The sequence below is a fragment of the Lygodium microphyllum genome, chromosome 30 (genome assembly GCF_053477565.2).
Source record: "Lygodium microphyllum isolate KBCC chromosome 30, Lygodium_microphyllum_v1.1.10, whole genome shotgun sequence".
NCBI classification, from domain to species: Eukaryota; Viridiplantae; Streptophyta; class Polypodiopsida; order Schizaeales; family Lygodiaceae; genus Lygodium; species Lygodium microphyllum.
In genome coordinates this window covers 79,673,247-79,697,426 of record NC_141164.1, presented here as the reverse complement: position 1 = coordinate 79,697,426, position 24,180 = coordinate 79,673,247, and the positions used below count along the sequence as shown (strand labels likewise).

Sequence of the window (24,180 nt, the reverse complement as noted above, 5' to 3'; positions counted from 1 at the left end):
GGGGACAATAGCTTTGAACAATGGGTATTGGTGGAGACCCCTCGAGATTGCATTGGCAAATATTCTCTTATTTTATGAGGTGGCCAAAAGCATTGCAATGATGTGCAGTCTTGGCCCTCGAAATTACATTGGCAAATATTTTCTCTTATTTTATGAGGTGGCCAAAAGTGTTGCAATGATGTGCAGTCTTGGCTCTCCACCCATTTGTCAAAATATGCTACCGTGGGCCTGACATCAAGTGGATTGGTGATGAGTGTCACCTCCATTTGCTCGAGTGGACTGGTGATGAGTGCCACCTCCATTTGCTCAAGTGGGTCGGATTGGAGCCTAAAGCACCTTTGTCCTAGGGGTACCATTCCAATGGCCCTATTTGGGGTGTCAATGAGAGCCACCTCGATGGAGCCCTTAAGAACGTGAATTAGGAGGGGAGAGGGGGACATCTTCAATAAATCCTTGAGCCAGAGACGATGCCTTGAGCATCATCATTTTGTGTGTAAGGGTATGAAACCGATCTATGACTCACATAAAGCGGTAGTTTCTTCAATTAACACCTGGTCTTTTCACACACACACACACACACACACACACACACACACACACACACAAACAAAGACCCCACTCCCTCGCCCAACACCAGATTGGCCCTGAAGAACGGCGCCCCTCTCGGTATTTCTTTATCAATTAAAAGATGGAAAATTACAAAAATGAAATGTTCCAAAATACATAACTTGTGAACAATTGGTTTTCATCTTTTCTGAGTAAATCCCAGCTGCATAAGGATAGTTCAGCATGACCAGATCAACATCCCTTTTAGGAAAGCATTTTCTGTAACCATAACTCAATGATTCATGTGCAGAATTGCAGTTTGCAGAACTTTGAGTTCACTATTCTTATTGTCTAGCATGTCCAAAACAATATCCCTTTTAGGAAAGCATTTTTTGTGACCAAAACTCAATGATTCGTGTGTAGAATTGCAGTTTGCAGATCTCTGAATTCACTGTTCTTAGTGTCCAACATGTCCAGAACAACATCCCTTTTAGGAAAGCATTTTCTGTGACCAAAACTCAATGATTGGTGTGCATAATTGCAGTCTGCAGATCTCTGAATTCACTGTTCTTGCATGTCTAGAACAACATCCCTTTTAGGAAAGCATTTTCTGTGACCAAAACTCAATGATTCGTGTGCAGAATTGCAGTTTGCAGATCTCTGAATTCACTGTTCTTACTGTCCAGCATGTCCAGAGCAACATCCCTTTTAGGAAAGCATTTTTTGTGACCAAAACTCAATGATTCGTGTGTGCAGAATTGCAGTCTGTAGATCTCTGAATTCACTGTTCTTACTGTCCAGCATGTCTAGAACAACATCCCTTTTAGGAAAGCATCATTTCAGCATTAAAACAGTCCCACAAACAACACTAAATCAGAGCTGAAAAACCCTTCGTTGAAATTAGCCCATCATGCAAAGCATTTCCTCTGAGAATAGAGAGACAGTTGACCAGAGGGAGCAAGCTCTACCTCCGTACATGAGTCAGAGTTGAAGAAGTACTCTCTATAGCTGATGTTCTTGCAGCAATTTGCCCTCAGCTCCTCAAAACTGCATTCTCAGATCTGCCCCTCATACCTATTACGTTTTTTTTTAATGCTCTCTCTCTCTCTCTCTCTCTCTCTTTTGGGAATTTGTGCCCATGGCATACATGTAACAATTTTCCCGTTTAAACCTTCCGGTCTAAAATTCTCCATGTTCGGTGCAAAATTTGACCTTGGTACAGACCAAAGAATTAATCCTCGTGCAAAACGAAGATAATGACGTGAATAGATTCTGGGGTCCAAAAATAGTAACTCCCTAAATTTTAGGGATGGTGACCCCTGCATTCCTCAAGTTGTTATGAGCAACTTTTATCATTGCAACTATATCAAAAAGTGTAATGTGGCTCAATTATGATGACTTTTATTCCGTGAGCATTCTTACATGTGCATCTTTTGTCTTGGCTAGGCTCATTGTCCTGCACCATCTCCAGTGGCTAAGCACAGAGTCCCAAACCACTCGCATTCTATTCTTCAGTGTCCATTCAATACGGAACTGGTCCTAAGGCTCAGACAAACCATTAGTCCAATTTATCCCAATGGCTGCCTCTTCTGGCCATGCAAAGATCTCGGCTTAATCCAAGAGACCTTTGGGGGTAAAAGGCAACAACAACTAAAGAAAAGAAAAATATAATATTTATATAAGTAAATAAGGAAAGCAAGTGCAAAAAGTATCACCACCTAGTGACAGGGTAAGCTTTTTATTAGGGGTTAAGAAAATTGGTGGAAAGGCATAGGCTCTAGGTATCCCTGGGGCTGCACTGAAGTCTCTTGTTGGTGATGGTAGACTAGTTGCAATGTCAAGTCTTGCGTGCTCCTTGCGTTTGTGGTGGTGAAACTTCCTGAGCATCAAATCTGGCTCTTGTTACAGTGAATCTGATCCCTGGAGAGAGGTTTGAATGGAAGAGGGTGTGATAGATGTGGCTTGGGTGAGGAAGCGGAGGAAGGCTGGTAGGGTAGACAGCAGTGAGGACCCTTCCATGCTTAGACAAAAAAGGACACTGGAAAGTGTGTAGGTACAATGGGCTGTGGTGTGCAGGGTGTTGGAGGAGGGCTCGCTGCAATGCTTTGTAAGTAGAGAGGAGAGCAAGGGGTAGGACTGAGTAGGGAGGCATTGTAGTAGCATGTGACAGGGAGCAAATGTAAGAGAAAGTGGGCAGCACTGATGGATGTAGAGCAGGAGGCTGAACAGGGTAGAGCTGGAGGAAGGTGAAGCTGGAAAGTGGAAGCTGTGAAAGCTGGGAGGAGAAGATGGAGGTCTGAGGAGTAGTGAAGTTAGTGGGGAAAGGGTGATAGTCAGAAGGGAGTAGGCGTAATTGTAACCAGACACGAAGCTGGGCTAGTTAGGCGGCACTGGTCAGAGGCCAGGCTGCACATAATGCAGGGTGAAACAAGGTAGGAGTGGCAGCAAAGGCTGGCAGGGAGGGCGGTGAAGGCAAATAGGGGCGGAGATAACCTTTGCGGCAGGGGAGTTCAGCTCGCATCCACTTGAAACATATGTTCACTCTCCATCTGGCACTTCTTTGTGAGTAATGTGATCTTGGAGTGTGAATAGGGGTGGAGATAACGTTTGAAGTGGCAGGGAAGTTCAGGTCAGATCCACTCAAAACACATGTTCACTCTTCACTCGGCATTTCCTTATGAGGACAATGTGATCTTGAGTGTGCAACAGCACAATACTTCTTTCAGCTTTTCATATTTGTCTCTCATAGTGCAATATGATCTTTATAGTGTACTTTTAGAGTTTTCTGACTACTTATGAAATGTTTATTTTAAAATCATAAGAATTTCCCAACTTCCCCTATTTTTAAGTGTCTGATTCCCTCATGGTTTCTATCGTGTTCCCCATTCCCATTCCCTGTTCCTTGTAGCAATATATCTGAGAGATCATGAGTCAGATATGTGTCCCTTGTGGAAATCTAGCTTTGCATGATAGTCACGCTGGACACTATTCAGAAGAGCACTGGATCTGATACCATGTAAAGATACATTAGGGTTTGCAAAGAAAACAGAGAATGTACGAACACGACTAATACAGAGTGAGCTCAAACAAGAATGCAAAGGAATGGATGCTGTAATAAATGAATAAGGCCTCAGGAGTGAGGGCAGAGATAGAACCTAGTGTCGGATAGTGTCATCCTCCGAGAATGGATCCCAAGTGCAGCAAACCATCAATGTCGATGATCAACTGATGTAGACAACTGTAGCGGCAGCGCAGAGGAGGATTGTCAAACCATGACAGGTCTGTAGAGGATTTTATGATGGCATGTAGACCACTCTGGCACCAGTATAGAGGACTGTCAAACACAGCAGGCTCAGAGAGGATAGATGATGGGAGAGGGCTGAAGACAACAGGGCAACAGACTGGATGCCAAAATGCAGCAAGGTCTGGGCCTGGCTGCCCTCTGAAGCATATAGCAGCAGCAGGATGACAAAACATTAAGTAGGAGCACTGCAGATGCAAACATGGGCTGCAATGAGGAATGTGGAAGCTGGGGACCGCACCAGAGGATGGAGCAGCAGTCTGCAGGAGGAAGCACAGCTGCTAGATAATGTGTAGGCAGAAGGTGGCAGCTCGAGATGGCAGGGCAACACCACCAGCAACTAGGTGGCAGTAACCAGCAGATGGTAGCAGCCTAGATTGCAATCGGAGAGTGAGAGATGATACTATTGATGAAGAGAATTGTTACATCCTTGGACATGTGGATGGACACACTAGGAGCCCTTTATGACCCCTGTGACCAATGCTACTGGATGTTAAAGGATGTAACAAGAATGATGGAGGAGAGCTGGCACAATGGAATGAAGGATCAAGAGTTGAGTGATGCAATGGCAGTGTGATCGAGTGCCCCTTGTATAAACTTTCTGAGCCATTTGTCCTACTTGAAAGTCCTGTGTGATGTTCTAATTAAGTTCTTTTTGGGACCGATTTGAGAGCTAGAAAAACACCAGAAAACTATGATATTTAAGTGGATATTTTGGGTAGCTTAAAGCACATTTCGTCAAGTGTCCCCATTGATGTCCCTAGGCACATTGACCTCATATGGTTTAGGGACAGTGGTTTTAGGCACGTTTTTTGACCCACTAGACATGCTTATTTTAAGTAGCTGTGGGATGTTTTTTTGCATGAAAGCATACTAAACCTTACTCTTCACTCAAGCTTAATAAAATTTTCATGATTGTTTGCTAACACGGCTGCTTCTTGGATGATATATCTAGATTGATGCTTGTATTGATTGTCTTGAAGCTTAATAAAAATTTCATGATTGTTTGCTAACGCGGCTGCTTCTTGGATGATATATCTAGATCGATGCTTGTATTAATTGTCTTGAAGACCTAGATTTAATTTGGCAGAAGATTGTGTCATCTTGTTAGCAAAAGGTCTGATGGTAGATGGGTAAATGATTTCTGCAAGGATATTAGCATAGGAAATGAATAGGTTTTAACCCTCTTTCTTTTATGGATTGTGATGTTTCAACCACATCAGCTTGCTTGCTTGTGAAAAATAAGAAAAGCTCTTGTCAACTCGTTTTACTAGCTTCACTGTGCTAGCATCTCTGGTTTTCAGATGTAGGGCTGTCCTGTGCATTGAGTTTCACATATGGAGGCAATGTGATAGATGATGGAGACAGATTTCTTGAAAATGATGGAAGCACGAGTGTTCTTCACCTCCCAGCCACGCCTAGATAAGTGCTGGCCCTCCAAGCTAATCTCTTTGCCAGCCGTCAACTTCCTGGAGTCCTACTATTCCTGGACTCCCTTACTCTCTAGGCTTCCCTTAACCCCGTTCGGGCGCCCAAGAGCCCGGACGGTCATTCTCGTGCATGTTCCCCTAAATTTACCTTAATGTGACATTAAATATCCCTTTTAATGTCACATTCCACACTTATGACCTTGTGAAAACAATGGACCTGCTTGAGTTGGAAGTGACTGTAATGTCTCTAGGTGGCCGCTATCACATGATGTTTGATAAGTTCCACCCCACTACTTGCTCTTTAAAAATTTCAGTGATTTTTATGATTGTGTTTTATTTGAATTACTTCTGTATGTGAGGGAGAGAGAGAATCCATGATGAACTGAGAAAAAAGTCACAGGATTGGTTTTATTGGAGATTAATATGTGATCTTGGTGAAGTTCAACTTTTGTGCATTATATTTTCCAGGCCAGATGAATGGAATGGATTTACTCAAAACTTAGAGATGTTAGAGGTACATGTTGAAAATGTATCATATAACATCCCTAAAGAAACTAAGGAAGCCCTTCATCAATTACTGGGGTTTGTGAACCAAGACATGTGTGACGACTGGAACCTTGGGAAGAGCCCTGTTGTGCAGGTGCTTGTGGGAACTTCCTCTAGGAGCTGGTCTTTTGGAAACAACTACAATGTTGGGCGTGCAGCTGCATGGCTTCCTATTGATATCTTTATGGAAAATATGATTGATGGGCAACAAGTTCCTGCCACCTCTGTTATCACAACATTAGCTGGTAAGAAATTTATCATTCAAGACTAGATTCTTTCTTGTTTTTTGTGTTCAAGGAAAATGTAAAGCATTTACTGAATTTGTGTATGTTTATGTGCAGAATTAGTGAAGTCTCTACAAGCTGCACTGAAAGCTTCCTGGCATGATGCATTTTTAGCATTATGGATGTCAGCATTGCGATTAGTTCAGCGGGTATTTCCCCTTATGAAACATCACTCAGTAGTGGTAGTTGAAATGTAGGAAATCCTATCTCAACTGATAACCTTATCATATATACAGGAACGGGATCATATGGAAGGGCCAAAACCTCAATCTGGGTCCCGTTGTTGTATGCTGCTGTCTATCGTACCACTTGCTTCAGTATTGCTCATTGAGGAGGAAGAAAAACAACTTATAAATATGTCCAGCATTGATGGTACAAGTGGTGACAAAGATAAAAAGGCCATTGGAAAACGTCGTGCTGCTTTTCTCTCTAGCTTGGAAGTCCTAGGACAATTTGAGGGCCTTCTTTCTCCTCGTCACCATGTGGCTAAGGCTGCTTATCCAGCAGCAGCAACACAAGTTGGTGGTTTTAATGGTGGGACCAGGGTCATTGAAGGGATAGGTACAAACGAGGGGAATGCGTCTGTGAGAACAGGTGCTTGTATTTCTTCTCTTTCTTCTAATGTTATGTGGTTTTCAAACTTGAAGTGGGCTACCTGATGTTACATGTCAATCAGAGTAAATGAATTACTTGTAAGGTTCAACGGTCTAGGCAAGGGCTGTGCAGCTGGTTATGGCTCCAAACAACATTTCTGAAAGCTCATAAAGTCAGACCTCTTTTTATCCATTTGGTTTATCATGCTGGTAAATTTATATCCAAACTTGTAGGCAGTCAGGGTGGACTGAGGACATTGCCACGTGTGAGAGCTTATTTAGCATTATTGCCTGGTTTATCTGCAATGAGGAACATTGTCACAGATGGGAGCTGATTGCTAGCACTATTGCCTGTTTGACTATGTGCCCATGAAAGCCTGCTGGTGGGGTGGGGCTGCTGTTGCATCTGATAATCCTTGTAGTCTCTCGCAACCACTCCAAAACATATAGATGTGAGTCAAGCCAATGCACTGTATGTGCTGGGGGAGGTGAGCTGATAGTTGATGACAGTCTGATCCATAAATGCCTAGTGAGACTCCCATCTTTCGAGCATTTGATTGCGAAAAAAGTTGGAAATGCTGGAGTAGGAACAAGGGTCACACAACATAGGTGGAGACTTGGGATGCATCACAAGACTAAATTTCATCACGTCACAAGGCACTACAAAAACCTACAAGCGAAGCAAATATTTTGTATGAGAAATGAGGAAGACTACGCTCGTGCACACACACACACACACACACACACGCGCGCGCGCGCAAAATATAGGTGTCGCATGATCTTCCTATGTGTATCATGACCCACATGTATTGTGTAGCTTCATCCTTGTGCACTTGCACAACAACTTTGAGTCCCTCTCAAAAATGTGTTGTGATAGCCACAAAGGCCCTTGTGCCATCCACTACCTAGCTTGTGGGCATAATGCACTTTCCCATCCATACCCTCGTATATCTAGCAGTCAGCTCCCATCTATGTGTGTGTGTGTGTGTGTGTGTGTGTGTGTGTAGAGAGAAAGAAAGAAAGAAAGAAAGTTATATTAATGTCTACAACAGGCCAAGTTGGCCTATGAGACCAAAATGTTGCATACAAATGTCTGGGAGATTTCAAAAGTCCCAGTGAGGCTAACATTTATGCTAGAGAGAGAGAGAGAGAGAGAGAGAGAGAGAGAGAGAGAGAGGGTGAGGGAGGGAGGATATTGGTGGGATATCTTGAATTTGACTTAATTAGTCAAAACCCATAGTCTTCTCTTTGCTTTGCTTCCTTCCAAGAGATCCTTCACTGCATTGATTTGCGTCACGCTGACTTTGGAAAGGGGGACTAACTCATTGCAAGCTGAGGTGTTGGCCACATTTAGGTTGCTTGATTTGTTTGATAAGCACATGTAATGTGATAAGTTTAATAGGACGGTACAACTTAACTTTGAGGACGATGCTATCATTCTTGGTTAGTCTCAAGTTTATTCTTTCCATTGGATTTGTCAATTCTTTCAGATACATTAGGGTTATCAGCTTATTTGGACCACCTTGGAGAAAGTGCTTTGGTGGCATTTCCCCATGCCTACATTTTGGCTTGCATCCCCATGAATGCACTAGGCTTTTGTGCTCCAAGATGATTTCTAGAGACAATAAGCCAATCAAGTCGATCATAAGATGGATGAGGATAAAAGGCCTAAGAAAACAAATGAAGTCCTGTCTTTTGGACATAGTAAAGCTAAGTGGTGTGATCAATTGCTTCAATTCGAGAGGCTTAAGCTTCCCTTCTTGGGGGAGGTTTTTATATAGAGATTTTTGATTAAGTGTCTCCACATAGGGGATATGCTGCACTGTTGCAAGTTCTCTAGTGGTAGATGTGTCTTTTGTACATATGTGATGAGACTTCTATCTATCTTTTAATATACTCAAGTGCAACATCTTGAGTGTACCCTAGTGTTACATAGAATCGAACTCAAAGATAATATTTGTAACTCCAAGGATAAAACCACACTACTAATGGAGAAAAACCTTGGAACGTTTCCCTATAAAACCAAAACATTTGTTGCAAGGATCATCCAATTTCTACTTGCCCTAAAGGCACAAAACCATCTTTGTTGTCTCACACCATGACTGAATCCATGAGTCAATTCAGCGTCTGTAGTCCTAGCCAAGTCTTCCAAGGAAAACCTCACAATGGCTTTTCAAGAAATTTTTGGAGTGCCTTTATGAGGTGCGGTCCCACCTTGCGCCAAACAGTGGTGTCCACTCTATGAAATGAGTGGAATGAGCATGAGACAGAGGCGGCCAAAGCCATGTAGCACTTGTGCCTTAATGAGCAGTTTTGGTAAAAAGTCCGTGCCATTGTCATTGTCGTGACTCCCTTTTATAGGGTGTTACGTATGAGTGATTGCAAGGGGTCCACCATGGGCCTTCTCGTTCACTTCTTTAGAGCGGCATTGGCGGAGATACGTGCTTGTACAATGATCATAGAGACACAACGTGCACATGTTTTAGAGATAGTAGAGAGGAGATGGGCATGGATGCATAAGCCCATCCATGGTTTTGCCGCATTGGTATATCCGGCCTACAAGTCACTGGCAGTCATGGATGATAGAGAGTTCCGTTCGGACCATCTTGCTTATTTGACTTGTGTGGTCCTTATGGATGACCACAATGCAGTGCTGGAGGAGCCAGGATGCTATGCATATCAGAGAGGGCATGTGGCTTTTGCTTCTCCCACTTGTTGGAGAAGAGAGTCACTTGTGAAGCCTTTATTTTGGTGGCAAAACTTTGGATACGCACCCGAGACTCTTCAACCCTTAGCTATGAGGGTTTTTTCCCAAGATTGCTCTTCGGATGCATGTGAGAGAAATTGGAGTGCCTATTTCTCTCATTTACACAAAGATTCGCAATTGGCTTAGCATACGACAGTTAAAGCGGCTAGTCTATTGTCACACTAACTTACGTATGATAAGGGCTATGATGAGCATGGGTAGTCTGAAGCAAGTAAAGTTTAAACACTTAATCATAACATTTAAAATTTGTTGTTTTAACTTTTAAACTTTGAACTTTGAAGTTTATACTTTACAATTTAGACTTTAGCATTTACAATGATCAATCTTTCGTGCATCATTGCATTGTGTAGGTGAATGTTGCAGTCAGTGTACTTGTGGGCGAGGAGTTCGAGTAGGTGGTAGTAGGGGCATGGTCATTTGACGCCCTTCATCATCGAGGAGGGGTGGTTCGAGTGGCTTACAGACATATGTAAGGTGGGGCTCTAGTAGCTCACATCATGTGCCTCATGATGACATCCCCCCCTTGCCTACACAACTGCCACCTAGGGAGCCATCATTTGATGATGATGGTAATCTCATCAATGAGGATGAGTATTAGTGTGTCTCATCATCGGATGCCGAGGAGTTATCTTCAGACTCTCTTGATGAGCACTCAGATGGTTCTGATGATGATGATAGTGATGCCTCATCATAGATTCATATGACACAGGTCTTTTTTTTTGTATCAGATATACTAGACTGTAGTTGTATCGCATGTTTTGCGCAACCCATGCGACCGCGATGATCACTCTCATGTATTCATCTTATTCTGTAATGAAATGATTATTTCCACTTTAAATATGCATTTTATGATCTATCATTTAATGATTTATGGTTTTTGTTATTTAAAAAATCATCTTAATTTTTTTCGTACTAATATCATACCGTACCTTATAAAATCATAAGGTACCATTTAATACCATATTTTATCGTACCGTACCGTATTGTACCTTTTGTACCTTAAGAGGTGGATGAGGAGGTGTACATCAAGAGGTGGATGAGGAGGAGATGATTTTTGCAAAGCTCTATAGAGAGCTTATAGCAGTAGATACTCATGACACTTGTAGTCAACGTGCTTGTGGGTGAGGAGTTCGAGTAGGTGGTAGCATGGGCATGGTTATTCGATGCCCTTCAACATCGAGGAGGGGTGGTTTGAGTGGCTTGTAAACATATGTAAGGCGAGGCTTTAGTATCTCACATCTTGTGCCTCATGATGACATCCCCTCGTTTGCCTACACAGTTGTCACTTAGGGAGCCATCATTTGATGATGGTAACCTCATCAATGAGGATGAGTATGAGTGTGTCTTATCATCGGATACTGAGGAATCATCTTTAGACTCTCTTAATGAGCACTTAGATGGTTCTGATGATGATGATGATGATGATATTGATGCCTTATCATAGATTCATAGGTCTCTCGCTTTTTTGTATCTACTATCATTGTATCCACATGCATGATGTTACTATGATACACCAGAGTGTAGTTGTATTGCATGTTTTACGCAGCCCATGCGACCGCGATGGTCACCCTCATGTATTCATCTATTTTGTAATGAAATGGCTATTTCCACTTTAAACATGTATTCTATCATTGAATGATTTATGGTTTTTAAAAAAAATCATGTTAATTTTTTTCCGTACTAATATCGTACTGTACCTTATAAAATCATAAGGTATCATTTACTACCATATTTTTGTTGAGAAGTGTGCAATCACATCCACCATAGCCTCTTTGTAAGAAACAAATAAGGCAAAGAAACACATTGCAAATAAAGCCTTAGACTAGGTCATGTATGCATGGTTTATTAAAACCACAGTTGGTGAGTATCACAGCCACTTTCCACCTTTCCTCACCTATCAATACCACCTACTGTAAGCCTATAAAAGGCACTCATTTCCACACTCATTCTGTCAGCCATTCTCATTAGTTGTACTTGCATTATGCTTGGATAATATCAGTTGTTCTTCTTTGTCAATGCTTATGCCTCATTATGATTGTCTATTTGCTCACTAGTGATCCTTCTCAGCATGCATTCTCAATATTTTAACATGGTATAAGAGCAAGTTTTAAGGTAATAAGTCATTAGGCCACTGATTGGGTCAATTCAGTTTGAAATTTTGGCTCCCTCCACTTTCCCACGAATCTCTCACCTACCTCCATAGCTAGTCACCTTTAGCGGAGGACTTGAATCTCTCTTCCGAGGCCATTTCAGCTCGTGCTTCCTTCTGGGAAAATCTTCCTTGACTCTAGGTGCTCCTCCTTGTCACTTCAAAGCTCAATATTACTGACTCTATGCTCCAGCATTGCGCTGTTCCTCGGTCGCTGCCAAGATCTGCGCCATTTCCGTTTGTACTGCTTAATCCACCTGCACATGCTGTGATGCTGACAACCATCAAGGGGCTTTGGTAGCCTATCTACCAAGCTTCATTTCTATAAAAAAAGTTTTGACAATGATCAACTATTCAATTCACATGAGCTGAAAAACTAGGTTGCCCCCAGAAACCCTAATGCAGACTCCATAGCCATCAAACTTCAAGCTTCTATTTTATTGCATTTTCTCACTCTTTTCAGTCAATTGGAGTTTTTGTTACTTGGACTAGAATTCTCACTCAGTTTTCAGTAACACTTGAGACATCAAACTAGCAAGAAGGGGACATTGTGAAAGATTCAAGTTCAATCCAAGAAGATACAAGCACAGTGTCCATTGACACTCATCTAGTGGTTTTAGCACTTATGTTATCTAACACAATCAGCTTTGCCTCTGATCAAATCTGAGTTTTTTTGTGCTACTCCAGCATCAAATCAAGGAGGGCAGGACTCGAATTTGTAAGACCTTGAAGATCCCAAGTTCAAAGGGCATACTAGTCACCTAATCACCTAGTATCTCTTGATACTAATCACCTAGTGCTTCTTGGTACTTGTGCTCAACTGAAATTTGAATTTTTTGGAGCTGATTTGCTGCTGAACTTGCAACCTCAACATCGGCAAGGACTCACCGACACCTCAATTCAATGGTATTGGATTCCATACATGGCAAACTAGGATCAAACTGATCCTGATGAAGAAAGGCTTATGGTCAATCACAAGTGGTCAAGAGAAGAAACCAAGGAAAGCTGCACTTTCAGTCATATGGGATAAAAATGATGATAAGGCTCAAGCTATTATCAAGCTCGAACTTGATGACAACTACATTCATCATGTTGATGATTGTGAAACCTCTCAAGCAACATGGGATCGATTAGAAACCTTGTTTGGAGCTCATTCAAAATCCTCCAAATATGGTTTACTGATTGAAATTTTCAAGCTTGACATGAAAAATAATACCTCACTTGCTACTCATTTGAATTATATGGAAAGCTTGTTGACACAACTTGCAGGGATCAACTTGAAGATGGATGAAGACATTTGCATTGGAGTGCTTCTCAAGAGTCTTTCACCCGAGTTTGATAATGTGTCTACCACATTAATCAACATGTCGAAGCCGAAGCTTGTGGATATCAAAGCCTCTCTCTTGGAAGAGGAAAAGAAGATTAAGAGCAAGGGAGAAACAAGCATTCCAAGAGGAGACCAACAACTCCTCCATGTGAAATGGAAGAAGAGCATAGTCTGTGATTTTTGTAAGAAAACTGGGCATATTGAGAAGTTTTGCCATGCTAAGAAAAGGTCTCAAAGAGCATATCTTGCTACAGTCAAAGAAGATGAAGACAACAATGAAGAAGAAGAAGAAGAAGACACCTAAGAACAAAAGGATAGGACTCACCAATCTCTCTTTTGTAGCTCATTTTCTGATAGAATTTTTTAAGTTTAAAATGTGGACTTGCCTAATGTTCCCACCATAAGCTCCTATACTCCTCATGTAACCTCTGCACAGTACAACCTCTACACTTAGTGAGGCCTTGTGACAGCCTGTAGCTTTGTATGGTTGGTTCTTTCCATGTCTACACTTAGCAAGGTTCTACTCATGATAGCCTCTGTATACTCAGTGTCTTTCTTGGTTGTGATTGAGGAGGGGTGTTGAGAAATGTGCAATCACATCCACCATAGCCTCTTTGTAAGGAACAAACAAGGCAAAGAAACACATTGCAAATAAAGCCTTAGACTAGGTCATGTATGCATGGTTTATTAAAACCACAGTTGGTGAATACCACAGTCACTTTCCACCTTTCCTCACCTACCAATACCACCTACTGTAAGCCTATAAAAGGCACTCATCCCCACACTCATTCTATCAGCCATTCTCATCAGTTGTACTTGCATTATGCTTGGATAATATCAGTTGTTCTTCTTTGTCAATGCTTACGCCTCATTATGATTGTCTATTTGCTCATTAGTGATCCTCCTTAGCATGCATCCTCAATATTTTAACAATTTTATCATACCGTACCGTATCGTACCTTTTGTACTTGACAACTATGGCCCTTGCAGGCCACCATCTGCACCTAACTAGCTGAAATTGCTGATGAGTTGCTTCACCTAGCTAGTGCATGACCTAGGGAAGCTTAACAAGAAGTAATATATTGATGGTGGCTAGAAAATCTTGGTTTGCTATTACTATCCTCCTTGCTAGTGATAATCTCCTTGTGCTCCAACACAATAGCTTCTGCCTTATGCTCACAAGTAAGGGTGCCAACTGTTGCTCTCAAAAAAACCCAAGTGAAACTGTTATGCAGCTTCCAATCTAGCTGCTGAGTGTCACAAACTTAAAATCCCTAGGATTTGTGCCAATTAATAAGAGCTCTTGAAGCTATATAAAAGGCCTTCATCACAGCTACAAAGGTCCTAAACTTTGCCTCACCCCCATCCAAATAAACAGCCATGTCATCTGCAAACTCTACATCCAACAGCTCCTCAAACTTTGGGATGGGAAGTCTATTAAACCAGCTCAATATGGTCAAAAGAAGCAAGTTGATAAACATTGACAAGACATTTGCTGTTACTAAGCAAAATATTTTAATTGTTAAACATACCATGTTGTACATCACTTACACTACATGTTATTCTGTACCCAACTTCACCTTCATGATGCTACGCAAGCTTCTTTTGCAAAGGCAGCTCTGAGATAAAGCTGCCTCTGTTGTGTGATTGCTTTAGAAATCCATAGCATGATTCTTGGAAAAGTATGAAATTTAACATCATTTGAAATGTGCTATTGTTTACTTTCAGTTCCATTCATAATCTTCTTGAAGTTTCCTGAACTCTTTATTTGATTCTGGTAATCCAGCCTCACAAGATTTTAACTTTTGTTGCAGCACCCAACTTAGTACAGTTGATTGTAGAGACATGCATTGCTCGAGGTTTAGTAGATTCATCAGCGTATTTTTGGCCTGGATATGTTGGCACAGTGGCTGGCAACTCAATGCTGTCAGGATCTTCTCAGACCTTGCCCTGGGATGCTTATATGAATGGAGCTCCACTTTCTACTGTCAAAAACTCTTTAATAAACACCCCAGCAAGAAGGTATGGAGTTGACAATGAATAGACTGAAGCATCTGTTACAAACAAATCCTGGTGGTTTAAAGATGCCAATATTTCTTGTGCATCGCTGTGGTAGTCTTGCAGAGCTGGATAAAGTTTATCAGGTGGCAATTAATGGTATAAATGATGAGAAGCCAATAGCAGCAAGCATTTTGTGTGGTGCCTCTCTGGTCCGTGGCTGGAGTGTACAGGTAATTGAGGAAACCTAAACCAATAAGTTGTAATTTCTTGATATTTTATCTCAAGCATGTAAGTGTGCAACTTGATTGAAACTTGGGTAAGCAAAAGGGGGAATGCCTCTTATCAGAGGTCAATTGTACTGAAGATAAGTCATATCAGAAACAGGGCTGCAGAACCCATATCTAGTACTTTGATTAATTTTCTTTTACATCCAAAGAGGAAAACATCTAGAATGCAAATGTTCTTAGGATTCCTTTGGTAAGAAAGCTTTTTTCCATATCTCCAGATTTTGGGACTAGAATCTTCCTCAACTATTTCCATCTTTACTAACACTCTATACAATCATAATGGGTACCTCTATTGCCCCCATTTTACAGGTTAGAGACTTTACAGCCTCATACAGGATGCCTTTCTCAGCCCATCCTACAATCCATACTCGAAGTGCATGCATCTTTCTTTTTGCCTCTTCCTCAAGTGGATGCCTTTCTCAGCCCATCCTACAATCCATACTTGAAGTTTGCGCATCTTTCTTTTTGCCTGTTCCTCAAGTGTGTAATTTATTATTTCCACTTTACTCCTTGGCACTCCTTTATGTTTCTTGACCACTTCTATCTATTGGGCATTTTCTTTTATTATATGTTCTTAAAATTTCCATCTTTTTCTTTGCTTCTTTTACCAAGACTGCATATGCATGCATGCCCTCTTTCAATCCCTCCATCTTTATTTTTAGCTCTAGCAGTTTTCCTTGTACTTTTATTTCTTGTTTCTTACGTGCATTTAGCTCTTATTTTAATTGCAAAAATTTTTATATGTATGAGAGAGAGAGAGAGAGAGAGAGAGAGAGAGAGAGAGTATATTTTACGAAAAAAAAAGAGAGAGAGTATATTAAGGTCTCTAAAAGGCCAATGTGGCCTATGAGACCAAAGCAATACATATAATGATGGTGTGTTTCTCATTTGGAACGAGAAAAGATGAAAAACTTGCCTATAAGACTGAAAAGTGAAATAGCGTCCTATGAAGAGAAAACATGTCTATGATCTGAAAATAAAAGTAGAAAAAGGAAGCTTTTCATCAATGAGATGTGTGTCCTCTAGGCAGATGTATCTCTGCATGGTTGAGGCATCTCGGTATCTGTCCCTTGTGGCGCTCAATGATGGCTCTAATTTGTCTATGGTGTGGGTGTCTGGGCCTTCGTCCAGGTGGATGTGGGTGCCTAGAACGGCTGAGTGCCACTGCTTTATCCAAAGGGACACCTACAGAAGATGAGGTCCAATGATGATGTATTGTTGTAGGCTCTATCCAATGGAGAGAGAGAGAGAGAGAGAGAGAGAGAGAGAGAGAGAGAGAGAGAGTTTTTAGGTCAGCTAATCGGATATATCACTAGATGGTGGAAGCCAAGAGATGGGTCATGGGGAAAGTGAATAAGTTATGGCATCTTAGGGACAGTAAAAAGAAGTGGCGTGAAAGATTTATCCAGCTTTGGAAGTCTAAGGTTCCGTATCAGGGAAAAGTGTTCATGTGGAGGTTGCTCATTGGGGATCTTCCAACGGGAGCTCCGTGCCCGAAAGATCTCTGCAGGGCGTTGTGTTTTCAGAACTACATGTGATGAGACATTGCTTCACCTCTCTGTCTCCTGCCTTGTTGTGCGACAGATTTGGAATTTCATTTCCCGTGTGTGGTCCTTGGTGACTCAGCATCACCTATCAGTTCGTTCGTGGATTATGGAAAATATGTTCTCTATGCCCTCTTTGAGTTCAGATTGTACCTGCTCGTGTGCGTGGAATAGTGTTATGGCAAATCTCCTCTATGATGTCAGAGGACCTGGTTCTTTCGAATATTGTTGCTCCCTGGCTGGCGATTGTTCGCTCTACTCTAGCTGTTCCTTTTGTGTGATCTATTAGTACCATTCATGTAATAGGTTGTTCTGGTTGTTTTGTGAGCATGCAGGCCTTATGTAAATATTAGTTACAGAGAGAGTGAGAGAGACAGAGTATGCTGACCTGATGGTCTGATGTAAAATTTCACTACCTAATTCAATTATCTTCAAGAGAGAGAGAGAGAGAGAGAGAGAGAGAGAGAGAGAGAGAGAGAGAGTTTTTAAAGTTGTAAGGGGGGGCACCATCGCCCCCCTTTCTAACTTTAAAAACTTTCAAAATCCCCTCCTCTCTCTCTCTCTCTCTCTAACTCGGCATGTGCTCTCTCATGTGTGACACTTGGGCGGGAGTAAGATCCTCATCCAGGAATATTTTTTCCCCTTTGAGTCTTTAATAAGGCTCAAGTCGATGTACATCTAAGTGCAGTGTGGACTCATGGTCATGAATAGTAGTGTTCATAGTGTAGAACTACTTGCTTGGGCTGTAGATACAGATACTCAACACCTCATATATGTGTACTTGTTGGGAAAAATTTATATAGGCATGAGCATTTGATTGTGGCACTGTACTCCACAAAGAAATGAAGACCCCTTCCTTGTGAGAGCATTGTGGGCTACCATGAGAATATTCAGTGGAAAAACTTTAATTGTAAATTGACAACAAAGCACCGGCCGTACTTTCTGTTCCCCAAGATCTTTTGCACTCCTTGTAGATTCTAGGAGGCTCCCCTTGGCATTATTTGATGTCAGGTTTGTTCATGTATGATGTCATAGGCATTGCATTCCTGATTGTACATCATATTTCAGGACTGGAACTTTTCCAGTTTCTGGTCCTTGGATCTTAGTTTTGATAGAAATTTAACAAGGATTAAGTAGATTCACACAATAATGCACCCACCATGGACCTGTTCCAGTTTCTGGTCGTTGGATCTTGGATTTTTCCATCGATATTTTTTGTTTCCCCTTTTTGTGCCAAAATGAAGTCTGCTAATATAATTAGTCAAAATCATATTTGAAGTACATGGGCTCAACAGCAAGGCTGGAGCTCAAATTTCTAGATCATGTGAATATAAGGCCATGGAGGTCAGTCTAGGAGCTAAAATTTCTAGATCATGTGAATATAAGGCCATGCAGGTCAGTCTAGGAGGCATGGGAATTGGGATAAAGAGGCCAGGATGGGGGAATGTAGCACTGCTGGGAGTTACGATCCCATAGTGTAGAAAACAGGCTATAGTAAGCATAGGCATATGAAGAAAACAGTGTCAAGGCTTCTATCAATGCCAAAGTACATGGGTTCAACAGCAAGGCTGGAGCCAAATTTTCTAGATCATGTGAATAAAAGGCCACCCAGGTCAGTTTAGGAGGTATGGGATAAAGAGGCCAGGATGGGGGAGTGTAGCACTTCTGGGATTTACAATCCCATAGCGTAGAAAACAGGCTATAGTAACCATAGGTGTATGAAGAAAACAGTGTCAAGGCTTCTATCAATGCCAAAGTTTCCTTGAAATTGCTTCCAATCCCCATGAAGGGAGTGGATGATGGAGGACTAGAGCTCTATGAGGGTATTGTACAATGAAGGGCTCTCCCTACTGGACATCAATTGAAAGTGAGCCTTCCAGATGTGCTACCCATGAGGCTCCCAATGAACTCTCAGGCCTCCAAAGATACACAAACAGTTCTAGCATGTGTCTACTGGGCAAAGCCTTTAACCTGTTAGTGCACAAGAACCAGCCTTATGGATCAAAATGCTTTCCTACAGCTAAGTCCCAACAAGTCCCTCTGCACTCCAATCGGACTCCCTCTGATGACTATAGATCATACTTCCAAGTCTCCATGCACAGCGACCCTGCGAGGTAATGCAAAGAATAGTGATATGTGCAAAGGGCCTTTTGGCCTACCAATCTGAATGGATAATATCCATGCATAGAGCCACTATGTCTCAAAGAACAAGACCAATAGAAACCATGGGATCCACATGCTATTGCAAGAATTTACATACATGGCCATTATGACCATGAATGTCTATAGCTGAGTAAGATATAATGTCTTATGTGTTGTTCTGATATGCCAAGGGCTACTTGTAGGAAATAAAAGAGGCAGGGATGTTTGGTTGCAAATTAGTAGTTGTTGGCAATTTCCCCAAGACCTAGGAATGAATAGTTGTGTGTTGATGTGTCATAGATGGCTAGTCTCACAAAATAAGACCCTGCATCTATGGGGCATTGGGCATGAAACAAATAGATTAGTGCGAGAGTCATCCGATGTGGTGCACAAGATTTATGTGCCATGGGATATCTTGCTAATTTATAGCACATCACTCACTTGGAGACCCCCTATTAGATCAACAAAACAAACACTTCCTCTCGTAGAGTATGACTAATTTCCATAGTTGGTGAAATGTGTCCTACCACTGATCTCTAATATCCTTCCATGACCAAACTTTATTTTCTTCTCCACAATTTTGTGATTGATCTCATTAGCTGTGTGTTTCAAGAAATCCTTTGGGCTCACAAAAGCCCAGTCTAGTCATGGGACAAATTGAATAATTGAGGCGATGGAGAGTGTTGTCTAGTCTATCTTGTATGCTGATCCAAGTCAACTTGAATGCACCTTATGTCAATCAAGTGAGAAAGCAAAAGGATTGGGGTTTCTTAGCCAAAGTTGAATTTAAAACATGCCATCATGATGTGTGAATTAGAGTGTTACCATGAGAAATCCCAATGGTGTCAATAAAGGCCTTGTCAATAGTAACCCAAGGATGATACTCCACACAAAAGCTTCATAAGTTTGTGAGTGAAGTTTGTTCATTTATTCTCAATCTTTAAAAAAATTTGTGCTGTTCTTGTTGATGACACAATGCTAGCAATTGCACTCATTGTTTGGGTCTCATAGGCTTTTATTAATATCTCTCCCTCTCCCTCTCTTTTTTTCCCATTCATGGGTAATTGTATTAATTGCTATGAACGTAAAATATAAGACTCACAAGAGAATATATGTATGGCAAAGAGACTGTTGCATGCCAAGAAGTTGAATCATCCCTAGAAATGAGGCTTACATATTGTATGGTGCTAAACTATGAATCTAGGAGACCTCTCAAGCCACCAATATGACTTTGTGTGTGTGTATGTGTAGGACAGGTGGAGGTTGTGGACTTGTATGTCCATTTGGGGGGTCACATTCACTGTATTTGCTGAGAGATTTACCGAGTCACAGGTAGCCAAAGACCGAGTCTGAAAGATGACTCAGGCCAAGACAGAAAACGATGAAGCCAGAAGAGAAAATTAACAGTCCCAATCGGTGAGCACGAGTGATTCTTCTCCTCCCAACCACGCCTAGATAAGTGCTAGCACCTCTCTCCCCGTTTCCTCTGCCAGCCGTCCACTTTTGGTGAGTCCTACTATTCTTGGACTCTCTTACTCTCCGATGAAGCCAGAAGAGAAAATTAACAGTCCCAATCGGTGAGCACGAGTGATTCTTCTCCTCCCAACCACGCCTAGATAAGTGCTAGCACCTCTCTCCCCGTTTCCTCTGCCAGCCGTCCACTTTTGGTGAGTCCTACTATTCTTGGACTCTCTTACTCTCTAGGCTCCCCTTAACCCCGTTCGGGCGCCCAAGAGCCCGGACGGTCATTCTCGTGGATGTTCCCCTAGATTTACCTTAATGTCACATTAAATGTCACTTTAATGTCACATTCAATATTTGTGACCTTAACATTACATTAAATGTCACTTTTAATGTCACATTTCCTTCCCCTTAAGAATCGGTTTCGTCCTCGAAAACGATACTTGGAAGGTCTAACTGTAAATCGGGAAACCTTTTCTTTAAAGTACTTACTCGCTCCCATGTTGAGCTTTCTTCTGAACAATCTTTCCACTTAACCAAACATTCTTGATAAATAGTATTCCTTGTTCGTCTATTACGAACATTTAATATTATTTCTGGTTCATGTGGATTAGATTGGTCATTGAATAGCTCCTCAATATCATCATTTAAGATTAGATTATCCAAATCACCCAGCTTCTTCCTTAATTTACTTACATGAAAAACTGGATGTATTTTACTACCAACAGGTAGTTGGAGCTTGTAAGCCAATTCTCCCACCTTTTTAAGTATTATGAAAGGACCACAATACCTTGGTGAAAGCTTTGGACATTGCCCCTTTTTCATAGTTTTAGTTTGTTCAAGCACCTTAAGATAGACCAATTCTCCTTCTTCAAAGGAGATGTCTCTTCGGTGAGGATCTGCATATGCTCTAGCTCGATTTTGAGCTTTTTTAATATTTTCTTGAGCAAATTTTAACATACTATTCATATCCTCCAAAAAGTCTTTAGCTGCCTGAACCTTTTCCTTATGCAGTCCTACTACAAAAGGAGCTCTGGGCTGAAACCCATACATTAACATAAATGGACTATATCCAATGGAAGAGTGCTTGGCACTGTTATATGCAAACTCTGCTATCGGTAAATACTCTTCCCAATTAGTTTGCCTTTTACATACATATGCCCTAAGCATATCTTCAAGAATTTGGTTAACCCTTTCAGTTTGCCCATCTGTTTGCGGATGATCCGCCGTACTCATGCTAAGTTTAGTATCCAATTTCCTAAATACCGCACGCCAAAAATGGCTATCAAATTTTCTATCCCGATCAGAAACTATATTTGCCGGAAGGCCATACAATCGGTATATGTTCTCTACGAACAATCTAGCCAATTCTGGTGTTTTAACATCAGTTGAAGTTGGAATGAACCTAGCCATTTTGGTTAACCTATCCACAATTACCCACACAGAGTCGTGCCCCCTCTGTGTTCTAGGTAAAGCAACAATAAAGTCCATGGAGATGCTCTCCCATTTTCCCGAAGGAATCTCTAGTGGATGGAGAAGTCCTCCCATTTTTAATCTTTCAGCTTTATTAACCTGGCATTTATTACATTTGACCACATAGTCAAGGACGTCCTTATTCATTCCAGGCCAATAGAACTGCCTTTTAATAAGACTATAAGTCTTATTAACTCCTGGATGTCCCGCACTAGGGGTATCATGACACTCAAAGAGTATCTGGCGCCTTATTTCTGTATCTTTCGGGACACATACCCTATCCTTGTAGAGTAAATAACCATTATCAATGGTAAAATTCTTCCACTTGAATCCAGTTTGAGCAACCCCTGATGCTCCATTTCCTTGTTGAACATCCTCAGATATTCCTTCCTCAGTAGAAGCACTTTCATTTGGATCCCCATTTTTTATTGCTTCCCATATGTTGAAATATGCCGGATCAACCTGGCATTTCCCTTTTAAAGATTCAAGCAAATTGGAAGTGAACTGAGTAAAACTCAATTCATTAATGATGGGCATTCTGCTGAGTGCATCAGCTACTATATTATACTTTCCTTTTCTATATCTTATCTCATAGTCGAACTCTTGGAGGAGTTCGGCCCATCTGGCTTTACGCCCGTGTAAATCCGGTTGATCATTAAGCCACTTAATGCTTTCATGATCCGATAAAATCAAAAGTTTGGCACCATACAAATAGTGCCTCCATTTCTTCATTGCATGTACTATTGCATATAGCTCCCTCTCATAAACAGAATAATTCTGTTTTGCACCGTCTAATTTCTTGCTTTCAAAAGCAACTAGTCGACCTTCTTGTAATAAGACCGCGCCTATTGCCTTATCACTGGCATCAGCTTCAACCACAAATGGTTTATTGGGATCCACTATTAATAATACTGGAGCTGTAGCAATAGCTACCTTAAGTTTTTGAAAACTTTCATTTTGGTCTGTTCCCCAATTAAAACTTTTTCCTGTCCCTTTAAGTTGGTCTGTCATTGGAACAGCTATTTTGGCATAATCTCGAATGAATCTACGATAAAATCGAGATAACCCTAGGAAGATCTGCAGCTCTTCCAGGTTCCTTGGAGGTGGCCATTCAATAATTGCCCTTACTTTTTCTGGATCCATGTTGATTCCCTCTTTCGAGATAATATGCCCCAAATATTTGACCTCTTGTGCAAAGAATTCACATTTAGTTTTCTTTGCATAAAGGGAATGCGTTCTTAACAGTTGGAATACTAATTGTAAGTGTTCCAAATGTTCTTCTCTTGATTTACTAAAGATCAAGATGTCATCCAAAAAGACTACTACAAAATGTCCTAGATAGGGCCGTAAAACACTATTCATCAGCTTCATAAAGGTAGCTGGTGCATTAGTGAGGCCAAAAGGCATCACCAAAAAATCATAATGCCCGTATCTAGTACGAAATGCTGTCTTGGAAACATCTTGTGCTTTAATTCTTACTTGGTGATAACCTGATCTTAAATCTATCTTTGTGAAGAATTTTGCCCCTTGTAATTGATCAAAAAGATCTTCCATTCTGGGAATAGGAAATTTATTCTTCACCGTTATTTTATTAAGTGCTCTATAGTCAACACAAAGTCGCATAGAACCGTCTTTTTTCTTTACCAATAAAATTGGTGAAGCCCAAGGTGAATTACTGGGTTGAATAAATCCTTTATTCAGGTAATCCTTAATTTGTCTTTCAACTTCTTGATGCTGTGTTTCACTTAACCTATACGGTGGTTTAGAAATAGGGTGTGTATCTTTATTTATATCAATTGGGTGATTAATATCACCCCTATCTGGTGGAAGGCCACTTGGTAAATCAGAAGGAAACACATCTTTAAAATCATTTAACAAACTACTTAATTCATTATTAACATTCAACTCACAAACATAAGAAAATTGTTGCTTTATATTACAGAAAGTAAAAGTGTTCTGTACAGGAAGAGACCATAACATATATACCTCACAAACTTCCTTCTTTATCAGCTTCTGAACTTCAGTAGAACACAGCAAAGGATTATCAGATACTTCATGTTCACCTTGAATGACAAAAGTCTTACCATCCCTTTCAAATTCCAGTGTATTATGATGGTAACTACGTTTTAAGGATGGTTCCAATCCCCATAGCAACTCCCTCCCTAGAGCAATATCAGCTCTTTCCATGTTCATTATTTGGAAATCAAGTTTATCTTTATATCCTTGAATTTCAATTTCCAAATTGGATACCATTGTATCCCATATTTTATTGTCTTGGCCTTGCATCATACGAACAACATATTGATGCCCACTCTTTTGTTGGGGAAGT

At 41.1% G+C, this 24,180-nt stretch overlaps 1 protein-coding gene across 2 annotated transcripts in view; it reads left to right on the top strand.

The window, feature by feature from the left end:
- Positions 1-24,180, top strand: part of LOC148010027 (mediator of RNA polymerase II transcription subunit 33A-like) — a 72,528-nt gene that overhangs the window by 21,642 nt on the left and 26,706 nt on the right. For both annotated transcript variants that reach the window (XM_087672691.1, XM_087672692.1), the window contains 5 exons: positions 5,746-6,068; positions 6,165-6,256; positions 6,344-6,701; positions 14,758-14,965; positions 15,060-15,174. In XM_087672691.1, the coding sequence (XP_087528817.1) occupies positions 5,746-6,068; positions 6,165-6,256; positions 6,344-6,701; positions 14,758-14,965; positions 15,060-15,174 (1,096 nt within the window). The remainder of the gene's footprint in view (positions 1-5,745; positions 6,069-6,164; positions 6,257-6,343; positions 6,702-14,757; positions 14,966-15,059; positions 15,175-24,180) is intronic.